This window comes from Pavona decussata, unplaced genomic scaffold (assembly GCF_977016875.1).
Source record: "Pavona decussata unplaced genomic scaffold, jaPavDecu1.1 SCAFFOLD_174, whole genome shotgun sequence".
Lineage (NCBI taxonomy): Eukaryota > Metazoa > Cnidaria > Anthozoa > Scleractinia > Agariciidae > Pavona > Pavona decussata.
Genome location: NW_028145585.1, coordinates 985507 through 1002500, shown reverse-complemented (window position 1 = coordinate 1002500; position 16994 = coordinate 985507). Strand labels below are relative to the sequence as shown.

Below are 16994 nucleotides of genomic sequence, written 5' to 3'. Positions count from 1 at the left end.
GGGATCCAGTTAATAAATCCATATAAACGATGACGTCATAATCCAATAATTCCAAGTTAGCGTCCAGCAGCCTTTTGACATTTTTCGCTGGCAAAATTCATCCGCGATCGTAAATTACTGTAAATTTGCGTGGTTTATTTACACTGCACACCAGGCAGTTTGGCGTCGCTAAGAATTCATCTCATCGCGAGAAAGGCAGTCTTGTACGCTATCTTACGTAAGGAGAAAAGCCTTAGCGAAAGACCGGGCGAAAAAAGCAAATACAAAGAGATGTAGCGTGTACTTGCTACCAGTGACAAGCGCTCTAAATTTAACCAAACATTTGCAGCACAGCTATCTACACCTACTGGGATATTTAACGAAATCGTTGCCAGTACTCTCAAAATTCGCTCACAACGAGTAGATACGTCAGTTAAATCAGAAGTGATTCTTCAACCACGCATTTACAGCAGTAACCAGCGCTTGTTTTGGATCATATCCAGATTCTCTAGCGCCTTCTTCCCTTGCCGTTTCCTTTTGCTATGATTAGGTTGCGCTGAAGTAATTTCTGCGCGAGACTTCGGTTTTCGGAATATGCGAAAAAACAAAACTCGAGTTTTGGGCACCGAAAGATTTCCTCAGTTTTCGCACCTCATTAAAGCAGTTGTCAACATGGCCATGCCGCCGACCAGTGCCAGGAAAAACTGAGAATTCTCGTGACAAAGTAGTTCATAAAATTCGCGTTAAAGGACATTGATCGGTCAGTGCCAAAACAATATTTATTTCTTTATTTCTTTATTTTTATCTAGATTTATCAGATTGAACGAAATTTGGCCCTAATGATGGTCACACATCAATGCACCAAAGGGTGCGAGGCTTTTACGAAAATCCCAATATTTTCCTGTGGCGTCCCAGCGCGTGTAGATTTTCTCAGGAATCAATAGAAATATCAAAAAAGCCAGTGACTTACTTGACTTAGTTCCTTATCTCCTCTGGGAGAATAGGGCCGTTGACTTGTTTTCTCCATCCCACCCTGTCTCTCGCAGCGATGACAGCCTCTCCCCAAGTGTCAAAACCCATCTTCTGCCTCTCCCAGTAAAACCTTGCAATTTGTTTGGATGTCGGGGATGACGCAAAGGCTCATAATTCACTCTTGCAAACAATGCTAGTTTTGGAGGCGTTTGAAGGCCTGAGCGCTCCTACAAAAACAGAAACGGTTTTAAGAAAGTATCATTGATCAGATTCTTCTTTTTCTTGAGCACATTCTAATAAACACAGTCTTCTTATTGTCCTTTGCAAAGTTCCTGCCATAGTCTTGATTCTTTTAACACGCACGCATCATGTCATGTTTGTTTGGATAAGCTTCTAAGACTCTTCACAACGGTCAGAAGCATCTTGGCGTTCACTCATCCACAAAACTATTTCTTCAGCTCTGACATTCCGCCGAAACGTAGGCCATTTAATTCGTTCTTGTAGCATGGGTAAATACTCCTTGGACCGTCGTCTCCAAAATACATCAAACAGGCCTTTAGTACTGATCTCGGCGTTTGAAAAGAATCCATTGGAACACTTCAGGGCCAGCACGCAAAAAGAGCAAGTGATTTGGTGCTAAAGCTAGAACATCGCGTGGTTCATCAGAGATTTTCGTCAGTAGTCTACTGTTGAGGATAGCCTCGACCTCACAAATCGAGGTAGCTAAGCTTAGGTAATTAGGATTCTGCTCCTTCACAAGTACGTTAAGGTCCTGATTAATCTCTCCCAGGCCCAGCCCATATGCGATGCGGCTTGAGGATTAACCACCCATTAAATTTCCTTTAAAGAAGAACTCACTTATCTCTTTTTGGCTCCACTCGCCAATCGCCTTCCTCAACTCCCTTTCCACACCCATGGAATTGGTACCATTATTAGACCCGATTTTCGCGCGGTAACACTTTTCCTGCGACGAACCTCCGCAAGGCATTTACAAACGAACTGGTGTCCAAGCTCTGGGCAACCTCGATGCATGTGAACAACTCCAACTGTTAGGTACGTAAAAAGCATTTCGTAACGTTTCTCGATACATCTCAGGTATGAGACAGTCCCACAAGCAAACTCAGACGCGTCAGAAGTGATGCATTTGCAGAAAAGAAACTTTTGCAAACTCCCGTGGTTTGAAACTGAGCACTCGATGGAGAACTCCTTCATTGCTGGAAAAACATGAAACCGCCGTTGCCTTCGTGGCAAACATTCGTTTGGTATAGGGTCGTCCAAGTTTAATTTCCTCTCGCACAAATCTTGGAGCGTGATTTTGGCAGATAAGACGAGGGGCCGGTGATACAAAACCTAACGGGTCATAAACAAATGAAATAAAGTTATATTTTCAGGTGACGTTTTCGTAGCCGTTGTCGTTGCTTAAGCTCCCCAATTTCATTCTAGCGCCATCCTGAATTTTTTCGTGTTTTTTTCTGACTTCTTAATCCGTGTGACGTCATCATCTTAATGACTTCACACTCAGGGGTGACGTTGTTGATGACGAGATATGTTCCCAATTTATCCGCTTAGGGGTACCACACCTTCCTAACTAGCATAGAGGTATACCCCCTGCGTGACTGGGATAAAGGGATACCCAATCCTTTGTCTCTACCATTTGTAAAGATTAACTGTTTCTCAGGGATAACTCCCATCCCTTGCAATCATTGTTTCCATTCGTGAATATTAAATACAGTAGGGGATACCGGTATCCCCGTCTGATGGAAATAAGTAGAAGCTTCTAAAGCGAAATCAGTTCTCAACTGGAAGGTCGACAGTTAACTTCTCTCTCCCTCTCTCAAAATTTCGAAGAGGACACATTGTCAAACCCTTGAGGATATTAGTGACAAGCAATTGCTGGAAGCTGTTCGTTGTTTTAGGAACGCTACACAAAATAGCTATTCCCAAAAGGTAAGAAATACTTTTTTCGAATGGAAGTATGTCAGCCTGCGAACACAGACGTATTTCCGGCTGTCGCCTCTCGGCGGAGAGAAGCCGAGAAAACGAGAAAACCAAATGTTCGTTTAGACTCTCCAGAAACACAGCGTCAAGTTTAATTAGAAACTAACCCCGTTATGTGTATGTACACAGTGTGTACGGTCATATACATGTTGAAGAGTTTAATCGTAGTTTATCCGACTTGAAAACAAGACTTTTGTTTGTTTCTCAGTTGCACAGATGGCATCTTCAAGCACATCAGGAACTGCCGGACAACTCGTTACACCAGAGTACCGAAACTGGCTTGCTCTCGGGCATGCCTTAACGACCGAGCTTTGTCAAAGTCTTCGTCCTTTTATTAACAGAGAGACGGAAACATTCTACAAGAATGTGACGGCAAGACTGGCGACTGCTGCACCCTGCACTTGTGTCTATGTCCCGAGACGAAGACCAAACCAATACCACGTGCGCACCTGTGCCTGGGCAAACTTTCTTGAGGCTCACCATGCAAACAAACCAAACTGGAAGCAAAGTGATTCCACCAAGTGGCTCGATCCAACCCTGGGTCCCTGGGAGATAGCTAAGCTCTTCCTTCCTGATTTGGGTGGACACGCGGTGATAAAGAGTGCGGATGATATGGACATCACTGGTATCTTAAACCTCATGTATTGGTGTACTCACTTCGGCATTCCTCAGCCCTTGATCAAGGATGTTCGTGATATGCGAAACAACAAATGGGCGCACGTATCAAAGCTAGAGTTAACCAATGCGGACAAAACGATAGCTTTTGACGCGATTGAAAATCTCCTTAAGGATCCCAACCTAGCTCACGACCCTCACGTCCAGAAGGGCCTCAAAGAAATTAGCAACCTAAAAAGTGTTTCAGACCTACACAGTATGGAAGCACAAGTCTTGGCTGACTTTAAAGAAGTGATTCAAAAGAAGATCTCAGCGATTAACACAGAATTGACGAATTTGGTGGACGAGTCCGAGAGAAACAAAGAACAACAAAATCAACTCATACAACAACAGGAGATGTTGAGGAAAGCTCTGGAGGACGTAAACAAAAGCCAGTTTTCAAGGGACACTATCATGGATGCATTGTCCAGTTTTGTGGGCGATATTTTCGGAAATCTGGCAGGAAATATCAAAGGCATAAGAAAGAGGAACGTCATCTTATGGTTCGTGCTGTTGTTGCTTTGCGGATTTTATACCGTTTTGGATGATTCTTACAACAGCGACGGTAAGAAAAATAAATATTACAAAAACTTAGGAAAAGAATTAAAATTTCAAATACATTTTGGCAAATTGAGCGGGATCACCGGCATCGAACCCATGGCCTCAACGATACCGGTGCAGTACTAGTGTTCTATCAGCTGACCTATCAAACCTATCAATTCTATCAATCCATCTGGGAATTCGGATCTATTATATTTCGTATATGATCACTCTTGTATATTCATACTCCTTATGAATTCACAAAATGACCTGCTCGCCGGTGGCTTTATAGCTCATTTGGTAGACGAGAGCACTGCACCAGTATCGCAGAGGTCGCGGGTTCTAATTCTTTTTGCAAGCCTGGATATTTTTTCAAGTTTCCTTTTACTGAAATCACCATATGACAGTGACTGATGGTCTTTTTGTGTATTAAAATCTTCCACCCACGGCCGACTATATTTCATGTACTCACTCCAGTAGCCAACTAGTCCCAAACTTCCGTTCTCCAATACTTTGAAGAAAAAGAACCTCAACCCATTGAACGGTGACTTGAACCCCTGACCTCCTCGATAAAGGCGGTGCACTCCTCTACTGACTAAGCTATCGAACAAAGATGGGGATTCAACCGGTATATGAATAATATTTAACATGTTCCTCCTCATATTGATCGTTCACGTTTTCATTAGGAACTCACAAAATGACTAACTCCCAGATGGGTTGATAGCTCAGTTGGGTTGAGTCCCGACTAAGCCTAATTTTCTGGCTTTTTTCGCAACTCCTAAAGTTGCGTACATTACTGCGATGGTCGTCCATGTATTCCAGGCGTAGTCCATTGATAAACCGATCATTTATACCAATGGATTTTAATCGAAGACTAATATAATGAATAAAATTGTGAGTTCGATAACTATTGATTGCCGATAGAAATCGATAACGATTGATTCATCGATTACTATCGATTGTTATCGCAAATAATTTTGTCTACACCATTAAAATCATTAACGCAATTTGTCCGTATCAAGCCATTCAATTTCTATAGCATGCAAGGGATTTTACCGAAAGAGATTACACCAAAAGCCACAAAATCAGCTAACAGGAACATGGTGGTCTTCTATCGACCTTTGCTTTAGTTGGCTGGCTTCAATGTAATTTATTGATACCGGAAGAAGTTGCGATCACAGTAGCGATGTGGAGCCTCTAGTCTCGTTGTAGCATGGCCACGAAGATGATGCAAAATAAACGACAAATGTAGTGTGTGATCTCAATCATTTGCATTGGGAATGTAACGAAAGAATAAATCTCAGGGAAATCAAAAGAAAAATTTACGAATTCAGCATAAAAGCAGTACTCACTTTAGCATATTAAACAATAGCACTGCCATCTTCAGTTCAGAAAAAAAAAACTGTTGATTAAGTCATGACAAGATGGGTCATCGATTGTTGCCAATAATCGATAAAAAGTTTTGTATTTCGATCTACATAGCTCATAATTCATTCTAGTAACAAAGTCCCAGATTTCATTTCCCTGTAAATTAAAAAAAGTGCTACAATTCATCCGTCCATCGCTTAGTAATAAAAATGCTAAAATTATGTCAGCGTTTCTGCACAAATGTAACCCGCGCATACACCCTCTTCTCATCGCTCAACGCCCCTAGCAGCGGGGAGCTATGAGAGGCGGGTATATTCGTAGGCTAGCATAAATGCTGAATGTTTGTAACCTATAGGTACAGTGACGAGTATAGAGACCGAGGATGGTAATTAAAGAAAGAGGTCTAATTCTCTAGAGGCCTCTGGAAGGCCTCTAGATGAGCATGGCGTGGGTTTCAATATTAAGTGACTTAACTTACACCAGCTGGTGGAGAGTAAACGATTCGACTGTCTTGTTGTTGTTTTTTTATAGTATGCTCGATTCAGGTGTATGGCGATCCATGGGAGCTGAAATATTTCGACTTCATTGATTTTATCAATTCATCTAGAACGGAGTTCATTGGACGCCAGTGGTTGTACCAAGAAATGGAGCATGCCTTGGAGGACACTAGCAATTGTGGTGTATTAATAACTGGAAATCCAGGCTCGGGAAAATCTGCCTTTCTAAGTCATTTACTCTGCTCAACAACTACGAGCCCAGCCATTCACAACAGAATACTCGCATATCATTTCTGCATGCATTTCGACAAAGCAACACAGGATGGGGCTAAATTTGTTCGAAATCTTGCAAACATGATCGCTTGGAAAATCAGTAAATACCGGCAATACATTCTGGTCGATTCGTTTGTCCGTAGGGTTCTGTATAGGGATTGTTCCCAAGATCCTGAGTGGTGCTTTGAGCAAGCAATCCTCACTCCTTTGAAAAATCTTCGTCCGCAGCCCACTGTTGCATGGTATATTGTCATCGATGCTTTGGATGAATGTTCCAACAAAAAGGCAGAGATTCCGAGCATTCTCAAATCTCTTAAATCCAAATCTCGTCGTCTTCCAAGGTGGTTGAAACTGATCATTAGTTCACGTAATGTAAGCACCATCGTTGCAGGTCTACATGGGCTTCAAATATTAGAGTTACGATCAGACGATAAAAGGAATCTTCTGGACATCGATACTTATTTATCCCTTAAGGTGTTTTCACTGAAAGACTCGATTGTACAAGGTATTAAGTCAGCTCTTGGAATCAGGGACAATGACATACCGACTCAGGCAATTGTTTCTAACCTGGCCCAGAAGGGGAAGGGGAACTTTCTGTATGTTAAGCTTGTTCTAGATTTGTGGCTCACATCATCAGAAAGTATAAGCTGGCAGACATTTCCCAAGACACTTGACAGTACGTATCAACTGTATTTTGAAAGAAAGTATGGCACACCGGAATCGTTTCAGTCCCTGCGACAAATATTCGAAGTCTTAGTTGCAGCATATACACCTCTCACCGTGCGTGAAATGCACGAACTACTTCGGTTGGGAAACCCAAGTCTTGACATGGAATACGAATTTCTACCAAAACTTGACCAAATCGGCTTGTTTTTGTGGCATGGATCAGGAAACGGACTCATTAGAATTCATCATTCCTCATTATCTGAATGGCTCACAAGTGAGACTAACAAAGGAAAATTCTACTACATCAAGAAACAAAACGGCCACAAACGTCTGGCGAAGTACTATGTTATGAATGCTAAAGACAGTACTTCGGCGCTTAAATCCAATGAAGCATTTCACTTGGCAAGCCATATTGTCGAAGGAGGTTTGGATAAATTTTTGGTACAGCAATTTCTGTCACTTCCCTCGGATCACGTTAACACCTCGGACCCAGTCACCCAGACCACTTCACTTCACTATAGTTCAAGCTCGTCTAATGCAAATGTGACTAAACTATTAGTGCAGCACTTCTCCAACGTTGACTGTTTAGATGAAGACCATCGCACACCTTCCTTTGTAGCGGCAACAGTGGGTCATGTAAGTCATTTGAAGATACTGTTTGAGAGAGGGGCTAATCTAAATCACACGATTACATATCTAGACGCTGAAGTTGCATCTCATTCCCAAGATCCCGTCCGCGAGTGTAAACGAAAGAAATGTGAGTATTCGTTACTTCACACGGCCGCTGAAGAAGGCAACGTCAATGTAGTGAAATTCCTTGTACAGCATAACGTGAGCATTTCTGAAACAACTGGAGCGAACAACACTGCTATACAGTTAGCAGCCGCAAATGGCCATCTTGAGACCGTTGAGGCGCTTAAAGAAGTTGGTGGTATTCTTGATGGCCTCGCATTACATCATTCCGCCGCTGGCGGCTACAAAGATGTCGTGCAATATCTACTGAGAGAAGGGGTAACAGACACTTGCATCCGCATCACTCCTTCTGTAATGTACTCAAGCCAAGATGGCAAGGAATTGAAAGACGCCAAAATATATGTGTACGATAATCGTCATCTTCATTTACGTGAAACTGCGTTACATGCAGCAGTCAGGAGAGGACATGTTTCTGTAATCGAACTACTATTAAGGGAACCACAAACTGCAATTAATTGTACAAATTCCGCAGGCAGGCGCCCCCAACACGAGGCTGTAAATTTAAATAACTATAACGTAATGGAAGTGATGTTACAATCTGGCACGAATGCCACTGTCCACTGCGATACTCAAATATCATCGTCGACGCAGTTTGAAACCTTTACAAAAGAAAAACCAGCTCATGATCGTTGCCCCTGTGGGTTTACTCCTCTACATATCGCTGCCATGTATGGGTATCATAGTATCACCAAGTTACTGATAAAGTACAATGCAGACATTAATGCCGGTGACTGTAATGGCTCGACCCCTTTACATGTTGCCTCGTGCCATGACATGCCAGCACTCGTATTCCTACTCGCCAACAGTGGAGCAGATATAAATGCAACAAGCCTAAACGGTTCTACACCTCTTCACAGCGCAGCAACATGTTTCGCAAAGAATATATTTGGGCTTTTGTTTGATCTGGGCTGTAATCCTATAGCTACTGATAGCGAGGGCATGACAGCTTTACATTATGTCGTGAAAGACGTAAAGGTCGTTGGTTTCGAGTACTTAGCCGATTTGTATGTGCGTAAACCAAACGGATGGATAGAAAATCCAGTTGGTGCGTCTAAGCAAGAAACCATGAGCAAGTTGTATGAAGAGTATCCTTGGTTGAATGCCTTTATAGAACTTATCAAAAGTCTTGCCGCAAAAAAAAGAATCAAATACTGGAACGTATTGGCAATGGAAGATCAGAGAAATCGAAGTGTTTTCCATCATTTAGAAGAGAAAACCAATACCTCTTTTCTCGTAATGGGCAGCAATAAAATCGGAGCACATCTGATAGTACTATCATTGACTCCGCTTGTTTTTGCATACGATGTTTCTATTGGTGAAACAGTGAAAAGACAAGTTCCAGTATTAAGCAAACCGTATGAGCCAGGCATAATTCCAATAATCTTTGCACGGGCAATTTCGAAAACACTTACTAATATGTTCACAAATTTAAACTGCTCGAGCTTGGTATCTTTTTTGAACCATCATTTCGTTTATACAGTCAACTCTGTGCTGCAAGCTGGTGTTGATGTTAACTGTCGCGATGAGTCAGGATTAAGTCCTCTTATAGCTTATTTACGAATCGGTGGTCGGCACATGTCTAAGGTCCTGGTTAAACATAACGTAGAAGTTGAAATCAAATGTGGAGATCCCTTCGAGACTTCAGCCTTCCACTTAGCTTCATATCATAAGTTGCATTATTTGCATTACGTTTACGACTTCTTACTTGGGAATGACAACTGGCAGAAATATTTGCTTACAGAAAACGCAATATTTGACTATTTATTGGATACATATGAAGAACGAAACAACAATGGCAGTATGGAAATAATAAGAACTGGAGATGGACCATTGACCAAGGCGATTATGTCTCACGCTAATAGAACTAAAGTCATCAATGAATGCTTTGATGCGGAGGGATTTAACGCCCTCCACAGAGCAGCTCAGGGAGCAAATTTGGTCGCGATTAAGAAGTTTCTCTCCTGGGGTGCAAACCATTCTCTACAAAATGCTGAAGGATTTACTCCATTATGGCTGTCAACATTGTATGCTGTAAAATACAGACCCTTTTTAAACCTTGAAAGACCCAGTGTACTTACAGCCCTGGAGGTGGAAATGGCTTCTCTTACGGCATCAACGATTTTGAATCACGTTGTTAAAAACGGAACATTTCACGTTGGCTGCAACGAAAGTCGCTCCGATCTGACCCTGTACCACATCGCAGCTACCAGAGGAATGTGGCAATTCATCGCACATTTGCTTTCTAGTGATAGAATTACTGGTATTGACGTACACTGTGCGAATAGAGATGGGATTACTCCAATGTACTTGGCAAAGTTGATTGGTGGCGATTCTTGTGAATGGGGCAGTCCATGGTGCAAAGTCGTTGACGTCATCAAAAGCTATGGTGGAACTTTGCAATATCCCACGCTGGAAGCGGAATACTTCCTGATATTCAATATTTTCTTTGGGATGAATCCAAGTTCGCTGTTTCTTGAGCTTACTGAGGAAGAAATCATGGCCCTTCAGGAGAACTGTGGGCGTGATGTGTGTCAACAATACAGAACCGCGAACGGCGACCTTTTCAGGACATCCGATGAAGTCGATAGAGTCCATAATGATTACCAAAAGAAGGTGGACAAATGTTCCACATTAATGGAAGACTGTCCAACTGACATTAAGGTAAAATTACCTCATTTTTCATTTGTGGTGTTGATTCTTGGCCGACAACTTACAATCAAATTCACCTTTTTTCATATTCGAAATACTTTTGTCACTTTTCTGGACAACGAAATCGAAAGACTTAAAGGACTTCTGCATACCGCAACCAGACCCCATGCAGAAATGCCCTGCACAGATGCCCCGACAAACGGCGATGAGCCCAGAACAGAAACGATAGACATGTGTTCTGAGTTCGATAAACAAGATCTGGAGACTACAGTTCACAAATTCTATCGTAACTACAAACAAAGTTTGGATTTGGTTGTGGAAAATTCAGATGAAGTGAAGGCTTTCATGACTTTCAATGGGAAACTTCCACGCTTTTTAGTCAAGATGAACCATGCATTACACAGCTACGATTCAACGTTAAACTGTGACTGGCAAACAATCGCAATCAAATACGCACAACTCAGTTTTCAAGTCCGTAACTTGAACTTCTGGACAAGAGCTGTCCATGAAACGTTAACAGTACCAAGTGTTTCTGATTTCCTGTCAGAAAGGATGGAAAACGTTATTCTTCAGCCATCCGAGGAATCACGTAAACTTATGTTGAAGCTCGCTTCAAGACAGCCTACTGAAATGTTTAACTATCTCAGAGTTTTGAAATTTACTAAACCACCTATGTGGCATGAGACTTTTTCTAACGGAAACTTTGGCTAAAGAGCATAAGTTACGTTTTGCGCACTCCCGTTTTGTACACCGGCGATGTCGTTGTGGCATTTAACTTTTGTTGGCTCGAGGTCCACAAGTACATAGAGGATTTTGTACGATCATAATAGTCTTAGACTAAAACTTTCGGTACTATAATTTTACAGCCAGCTTCATATTACTTCAAGGCCAACTTATCTATCATGTCGTCTGACATAGTAAAGCAGGTTGAATGGCCAGATTTAGAAGAAAGCAACAAATAGTACAGCTGAGAAGGAATTGTGATGTTCCAGGTATTCCATTAAGTAGCTCCCAAACATTAGCAGTCTATTTTCAAATGATGTCTCATCTCTGCATGAGTACACGACTGTAATCGGAGACTGAGGTAATCGATGTAATTCTCAGTTGCCAGGAAGCAGCTTAGAATTAAGGTGGCCGAACACAGTTTTTGCAGTACACAGGTGTTAGTAAACATAATTTGAAAACTACGTACTTCTGAGTACCCGAAGCAAGATTAAGTAAGGAGGAATAAATTTCGATACTTCTTGTTGAACAAGGTGCTGTTGCCATGGCAACGAAGCAAGCTATTAACCGTCCATAAATAATGGTTTTTCTTAATTTTTAGAAAATGCACTCGTTAGATTTTTTCCATATTTTGTATCCAGAAAAACTCACAAAATACTGGCATAGTGACGCTGCTTTCATGTAATTTTAACAGACCGATCTCCCGTAAATGTTGGTTTTGCACTTTAATGTTTTTTGAAGATACCCTCTGTTAGATTTTGTTTTTGGTTTGTAGGCAAGTTACCCTTTTAGAAAACTACTGTTTTGTCAAATTTCACGAAATTCTAACGAGCGGTTCCTTAGAAAACAGTGCTTTTCCATTAAAATAACCAGTCACAATTTTTTGCTCAAATGCGCATGCGTGGCTTTTAATTAGGGTTTCTCAGAAATATCAAAAGCGTACAAAAAGGCTTAGCTCATTGTGAACTTACTTTCTTTGTTCGGCGATAAATGAAGAAGGATTCACAAACGAGAAACTAAGTTATTTTAAGAGCAAAACTTACCTTTGTGATCCATTTGGTATAAAATCGAGGGATCGATAGTATTTGCTTACCACAACCCTAGCGCGCGCTTAATAGCATCACTAACAGAATCTGTAAAGCGCGCGCAAACTGTGTTCGGCCACCTTAACTGCGAATAATTTACAGGTTGTAGAATTTTTTGAAATACTTAAGACTTGTATCTAATATCTTTTATTATAATATGACCCTTACGGCCCCGGGCGGGCTTTCATTGCAACGCTATTAGGAAAATCCCCGCATGTGAGCGGGACTGGAAACCGCATACGTTCTTTCTACAGACGCAGAAGGCCACCGCGCGAATACGATTTGAATCAATTTTCAATTTTTTCGTGCGTAACTGATCTAAATTTTGACCTGTGACTATACATTCTAGCCAATATCATTAAATGAATTTAACTTCAGACATTCATAGCTTGTTAACAAAATCATACATTCTGAAACAGATATAAAGTTTTAGATTGGTCATATGTAAATGTATATTTTTATAACTCTAGGTAGGGTCACACGTGAAAATATTTGGCTCTTGGTCACGGTGTGCGGACCTAGATGCGCTCGGTCCGTACGTTATGACCTCGAGCCAGTTGTTTCAATTCCATTCCAGCCCTCTCACTCAGTTGATAAGTAAATATGGATACTTATAGTGTATATTTTTTTTCAGATTTGTATACTAAGCAGTAATTTCTAGTTTTTCTATAATCTCGGCATGTGTGATTAAAAGCCCTGTTGAGGCCTGTGGTCGAAAAGATGAATAAAGTGGCTTTTATGCCGGACAGATGGAAATGTTTTCCTCGAAATGTTACGGCTATGCATTCACAGTTCTTTCAATGTGAAATAGACCTAACGTGATCTACTACATTTAATACTTGCATTTGTCTGCATAATGATGATGATAATAATAATAATAATAATAATAATAATAATAGTAATAATAATAATAATAATAATAATAATAATAATAATAATAATTTAAATAAATAATAATAATAATTTAAATAAATAATAATAATCTCTTTATTAACATATTCCAAGCAAATTGCTATTTACAAGTAAAAGTGGAAAAAAGAACTATTAAAACCTATTTACAATTCATTTCGATTAAAAAAGAGACTACTTTCAAGCACAATTTTTTATAAAGAAAAAAATAAATGTCATAAAGTTACGATGCTATTCTTATTTGTAATAAAAAATCATATGATCATATTCTGGCTAAAAAATATTTCGAAGTAAAAATAAGGTCCTTAAGGAAAAACAATTCTTATTAAAAATATACGCGGATAATATTCGGTCATTGGAAGAAAAAAACAACAACTAAAATTACGAAAATAAAGAAGAGAAAAAATCTAAGAAATTCTAGCGGTCACATTCTCAATTCTTATGTCTGTGTCCTGATGGAGTACATTTTTTCTTCTTCCTCTGGAGCCTCTAAGGCAGAGGAGAGACGAGCGGAGGATAGCAAAGGATACTTTTTCTCTTAGCCAAGACATGGTGCTGGCGTAGTCCTCTCCCTTCTTAATGGTGAGTAGTTCAGCTAGTCTATTGTGGTATCTCTTACATTCCTCGGCCAATCCACCTGTGGTAGTAAAAACAAGTGGCGTGAAGGTGCCTTTCTCCACCTCCATCACTCTGCCTGCATATATCATCATCATCATAATAATAATAATAATAATAATAATAATAATAATAATAATAATAATAATAATAATTTATTTGTTGGTCTTCTGGGTCCTTATTCGAAAATATACTTTCTTTTTAATTCGTTTGTTACTGCACCTTTCAATAACATACGGACTCCCAGCTAAAGATTTGCATGTTTTACGGCAGTCAATCACAAGTACAGCGACAACCGGTAGACCACAAAAAATACAGAAACCCACCGACATCCGCCAATCACAGTGCACGAACATGACCTTTTAGTCTGCATGTCTCATCTGCATTTAGCAGAAATCTTGTGGATCGACATCGGGATCCATTTTAAATTTCCGGGAACTCAATTTTTATGAGTTTTGAAAACTTTGTTATGTCCTCATGAGGCAAATTTTTTAGCTGCCAGCTGCCTCGGTATGAAAACGCAGCCGCATATTAGTTAATTTAAACATACATTAACATTTTCGTATGAACAGAAGCAAAACTTTTGAAACAGCTATAAAGTCTGATTTAAACCTGAGAAATAGTTCCTTTTATGTTTCCTTCATAGTTGCTATCTGTGAAAAACATCAAATGATAATTGATGACAATTTGCCGATTTTAGCTAGAAAGTGCTCATCTCCAGTAAAAACATATACTCGCTTCCGTTGTAACATGGCACATGACTACAGAGAAAAGGACAAGGAGGTGAAAGGAAGCCTCAGGAAAGATAAGAGAGACTGGATTAACGGTGTAGCACGAGAAGCAGAGGAGGCTGCGAGTCAGGGCCAAATAAAGGGAGTATATAAAGCAACCAAGAGATTATGCAACGAAGGACCAAGAAAGGTAGGAATGGTGAAGAGCAAGGAAGGAAAGTTATTGACTAAAGAAGACGAGGCTAAAGCAAGATGGAAAGAGCACTTCATGGAAGTCTTAAGCCGGCCAGTTCCCGAAGTTGTTATTGAGATGGAAGAGGCAGACGCAGTGAATAACAGCATCAATACAGGAGAAATAACAAGGGAGGAGATTAGGAGTGCATTGAGGGACATGAAAAGTGGAAAGGCGCCAGGTATTGATAGTATCACGGCAGACCTTCTGAGGGTTGACATCGACACCACAGTTAGTGTCCTGTATGAGCCTATTCAACAAAATATGGGAGGAAGAAAGTATTCCAGAGGACTGGTCCAGGGGGCTTATCATCAAACTGCCCAAGAAAGGGGACTTGACGAGTTGTGGAAACTGGAGAGGTATCACCCTCATGTCTATTGTCGCCAAGGTGTTGGGAAGAGTCTTGATCAAGAGGATTGTTGCTGGAACGGATGCTGAGTTGAGAAGAGAGCAAGCTGGCTTTAGAAAAGGAAGGAGCACGACTGAGCAGATCTTCATATTGCGAAATATAATTGAACAGGTAGCCGAATGGAACACCAGCCTCTACCTTTGTTTTTGTGGACTACGAGAAGGCCTTCGATAGCATACACAGAGACACTCTCTGGAAGATCATGAGGTGCTATGGAATACCAACTAAGATCGTGAAAATGGTGCAAGTCATGTATACTAACTGCACATGTGCTGTGGTAGATGGTGCTGGAAGATCAGATTGGTTCGAAGTAAAGTCAGGCGTCAAACAGGGTTGCAACATGTCAGGGTTCCTGTTCCTCTTGGTGATTGATTGGGTGATGAGAAGATCAGTCGAATGCACAAGGACAGGTATTAGGTGGAGGTTGACAACTATGTTGGAGGACTTAGATTTTGCAGATGACTTTGCTCTCATCTCAAGTACATTCACGCAGATTCAGTCGAAGATTAACCATCTCAGTAGTAATGGTAAAGGAACAGGCTTAAAGATTAACACCAAGAAAACCAAACTGATGAGAATCAACGCCAACAGCAACAACACAGTTGTTATAGATGGGCAGGAAGCATGGAGGGGCTGAGGACGATATCAAGCACCGTCTAGGGAAAGCTACAGGAGCATTTAACAAACTAACTAAGATCTGGAGAAGTGGACAACTGAGCAAAAACACTAGTACTAAGATCAGAATATTCAAATCCAATGTCGTAGCAGTGTTACTCTACGGATGTGAAACATGGAGAATGACAAAGAGGGACGAAAGAAAGCTGGACGCATTCCTACACAAGTGCTTAAGTAGACAACTTAAGATCTATTGGCCAATGAAGGTGACAAATGAAGAGGTTAGACGGCGAGCAAAAACCTGCTCCATCAGTGAGCAGATTAGGAGACGAAGGTGGCGGTGGATAGGGAATGTCCTGCGCATGAGCAGCGATCAGAACCCGCGCATTGCCCTAGCTTGGACACCGGAGGGGAAGAGGAAAAGAGGGCGGCCGAAAGAGACCTGGAGAAGGACTGTGGAAGGAGGGAGGCAGAAGATGGGTTTTGACACTTGGGGAGAGGCTGTCATCGCGCTGCGAGAGACAGGGTGGGATGGAGAAAACAAGTCAACGGCCCTATTCTCCCAGAGGAGATAAGGAACTAAGTCAAGTCATTATTATTATTATTATTATTATTATTATTATTATTATTATTATTATTATTGCAAATAACCGATTTACGCTTGCTTTTCGGTATCATTTCAAAGAAAAAACTCAGTTTTACTTAGTAATGCGTTTCACAATTGTAAATAGGTTTTAATAGTTCTTTTTTATACTCTTATCTTGTAAATAAGCAATTTTCTTGAAATATGTAAATAAAGAGATTCTCCCTTTAAATTATTATTATTATTATTATTATTATTATTTTTATTATTATTATTATTATTATTTTATTTTATTTTTTTTTCATTAATATTCCTGATCTTTCCTTTTAAATCATGATGTTTTGGCTGGAGATAAGCTGCAATATCCTGGAATAGTTTTTCTTTCTTGAAGCCTCACGGCAAAGGACTGGGTGCGATAATATTCAGTAGGGCCCAGTCTTTTTTAAATCGAAAGCAAACCGCCTTTCCAAATGTAAGAAACGTCTCTTCTAGCTGATAAATCTCGGTGCTTAAAGGCATGGATTGCCTGAATTTATTGCATGTCCTTGCGAAAAGTGTTCAAGATATTGGGCATGGAGTGATGCTAGCAAACCAAGATGACATCGAGTCCAAAACTTTGGTTTGTTTCTTGGACAAACGAGGCGTATTTCACTACGGCTATGGCTACAAATGCGGAAGTTACCTTCGAGTTGTGTGCTGGGAGGAGGATGCGAAGAAGCTGCGGACCGTACCCGTAAGATCAT

At 40.7% G+C, this 16994-nt stretch overlaps 1 protein-coding gene across 1 annotated transcript in view; it reads left to right on the top strand.

Annotated features, from left to right (window-relative positions):
- The window catches only part of LOC146463874 (uncharacterized), a 14587-nt gene extending 1684 nt beyond the window's left edge, over positions 1–12903 (top strand). The window contains exons 2-3 of the mRNA XM_085083974.1: positions 3158–4168; positions 6043–12903. Of these exons, the coding sequence (XP_084940100.1) occupies positions 3166–4168; positions 6043–11060 (6021 nt within the window). The 5' untranslated portion in view covers positions 3158–3165 and the 3' untranslated portion in view covers positions 11061–12903. The remainder of the gene's footprint in view (positions 1–3157; positions 4169–6042) is intronic.
- Positions 12904–16994: the final 4091 nt, after the last annotated feature.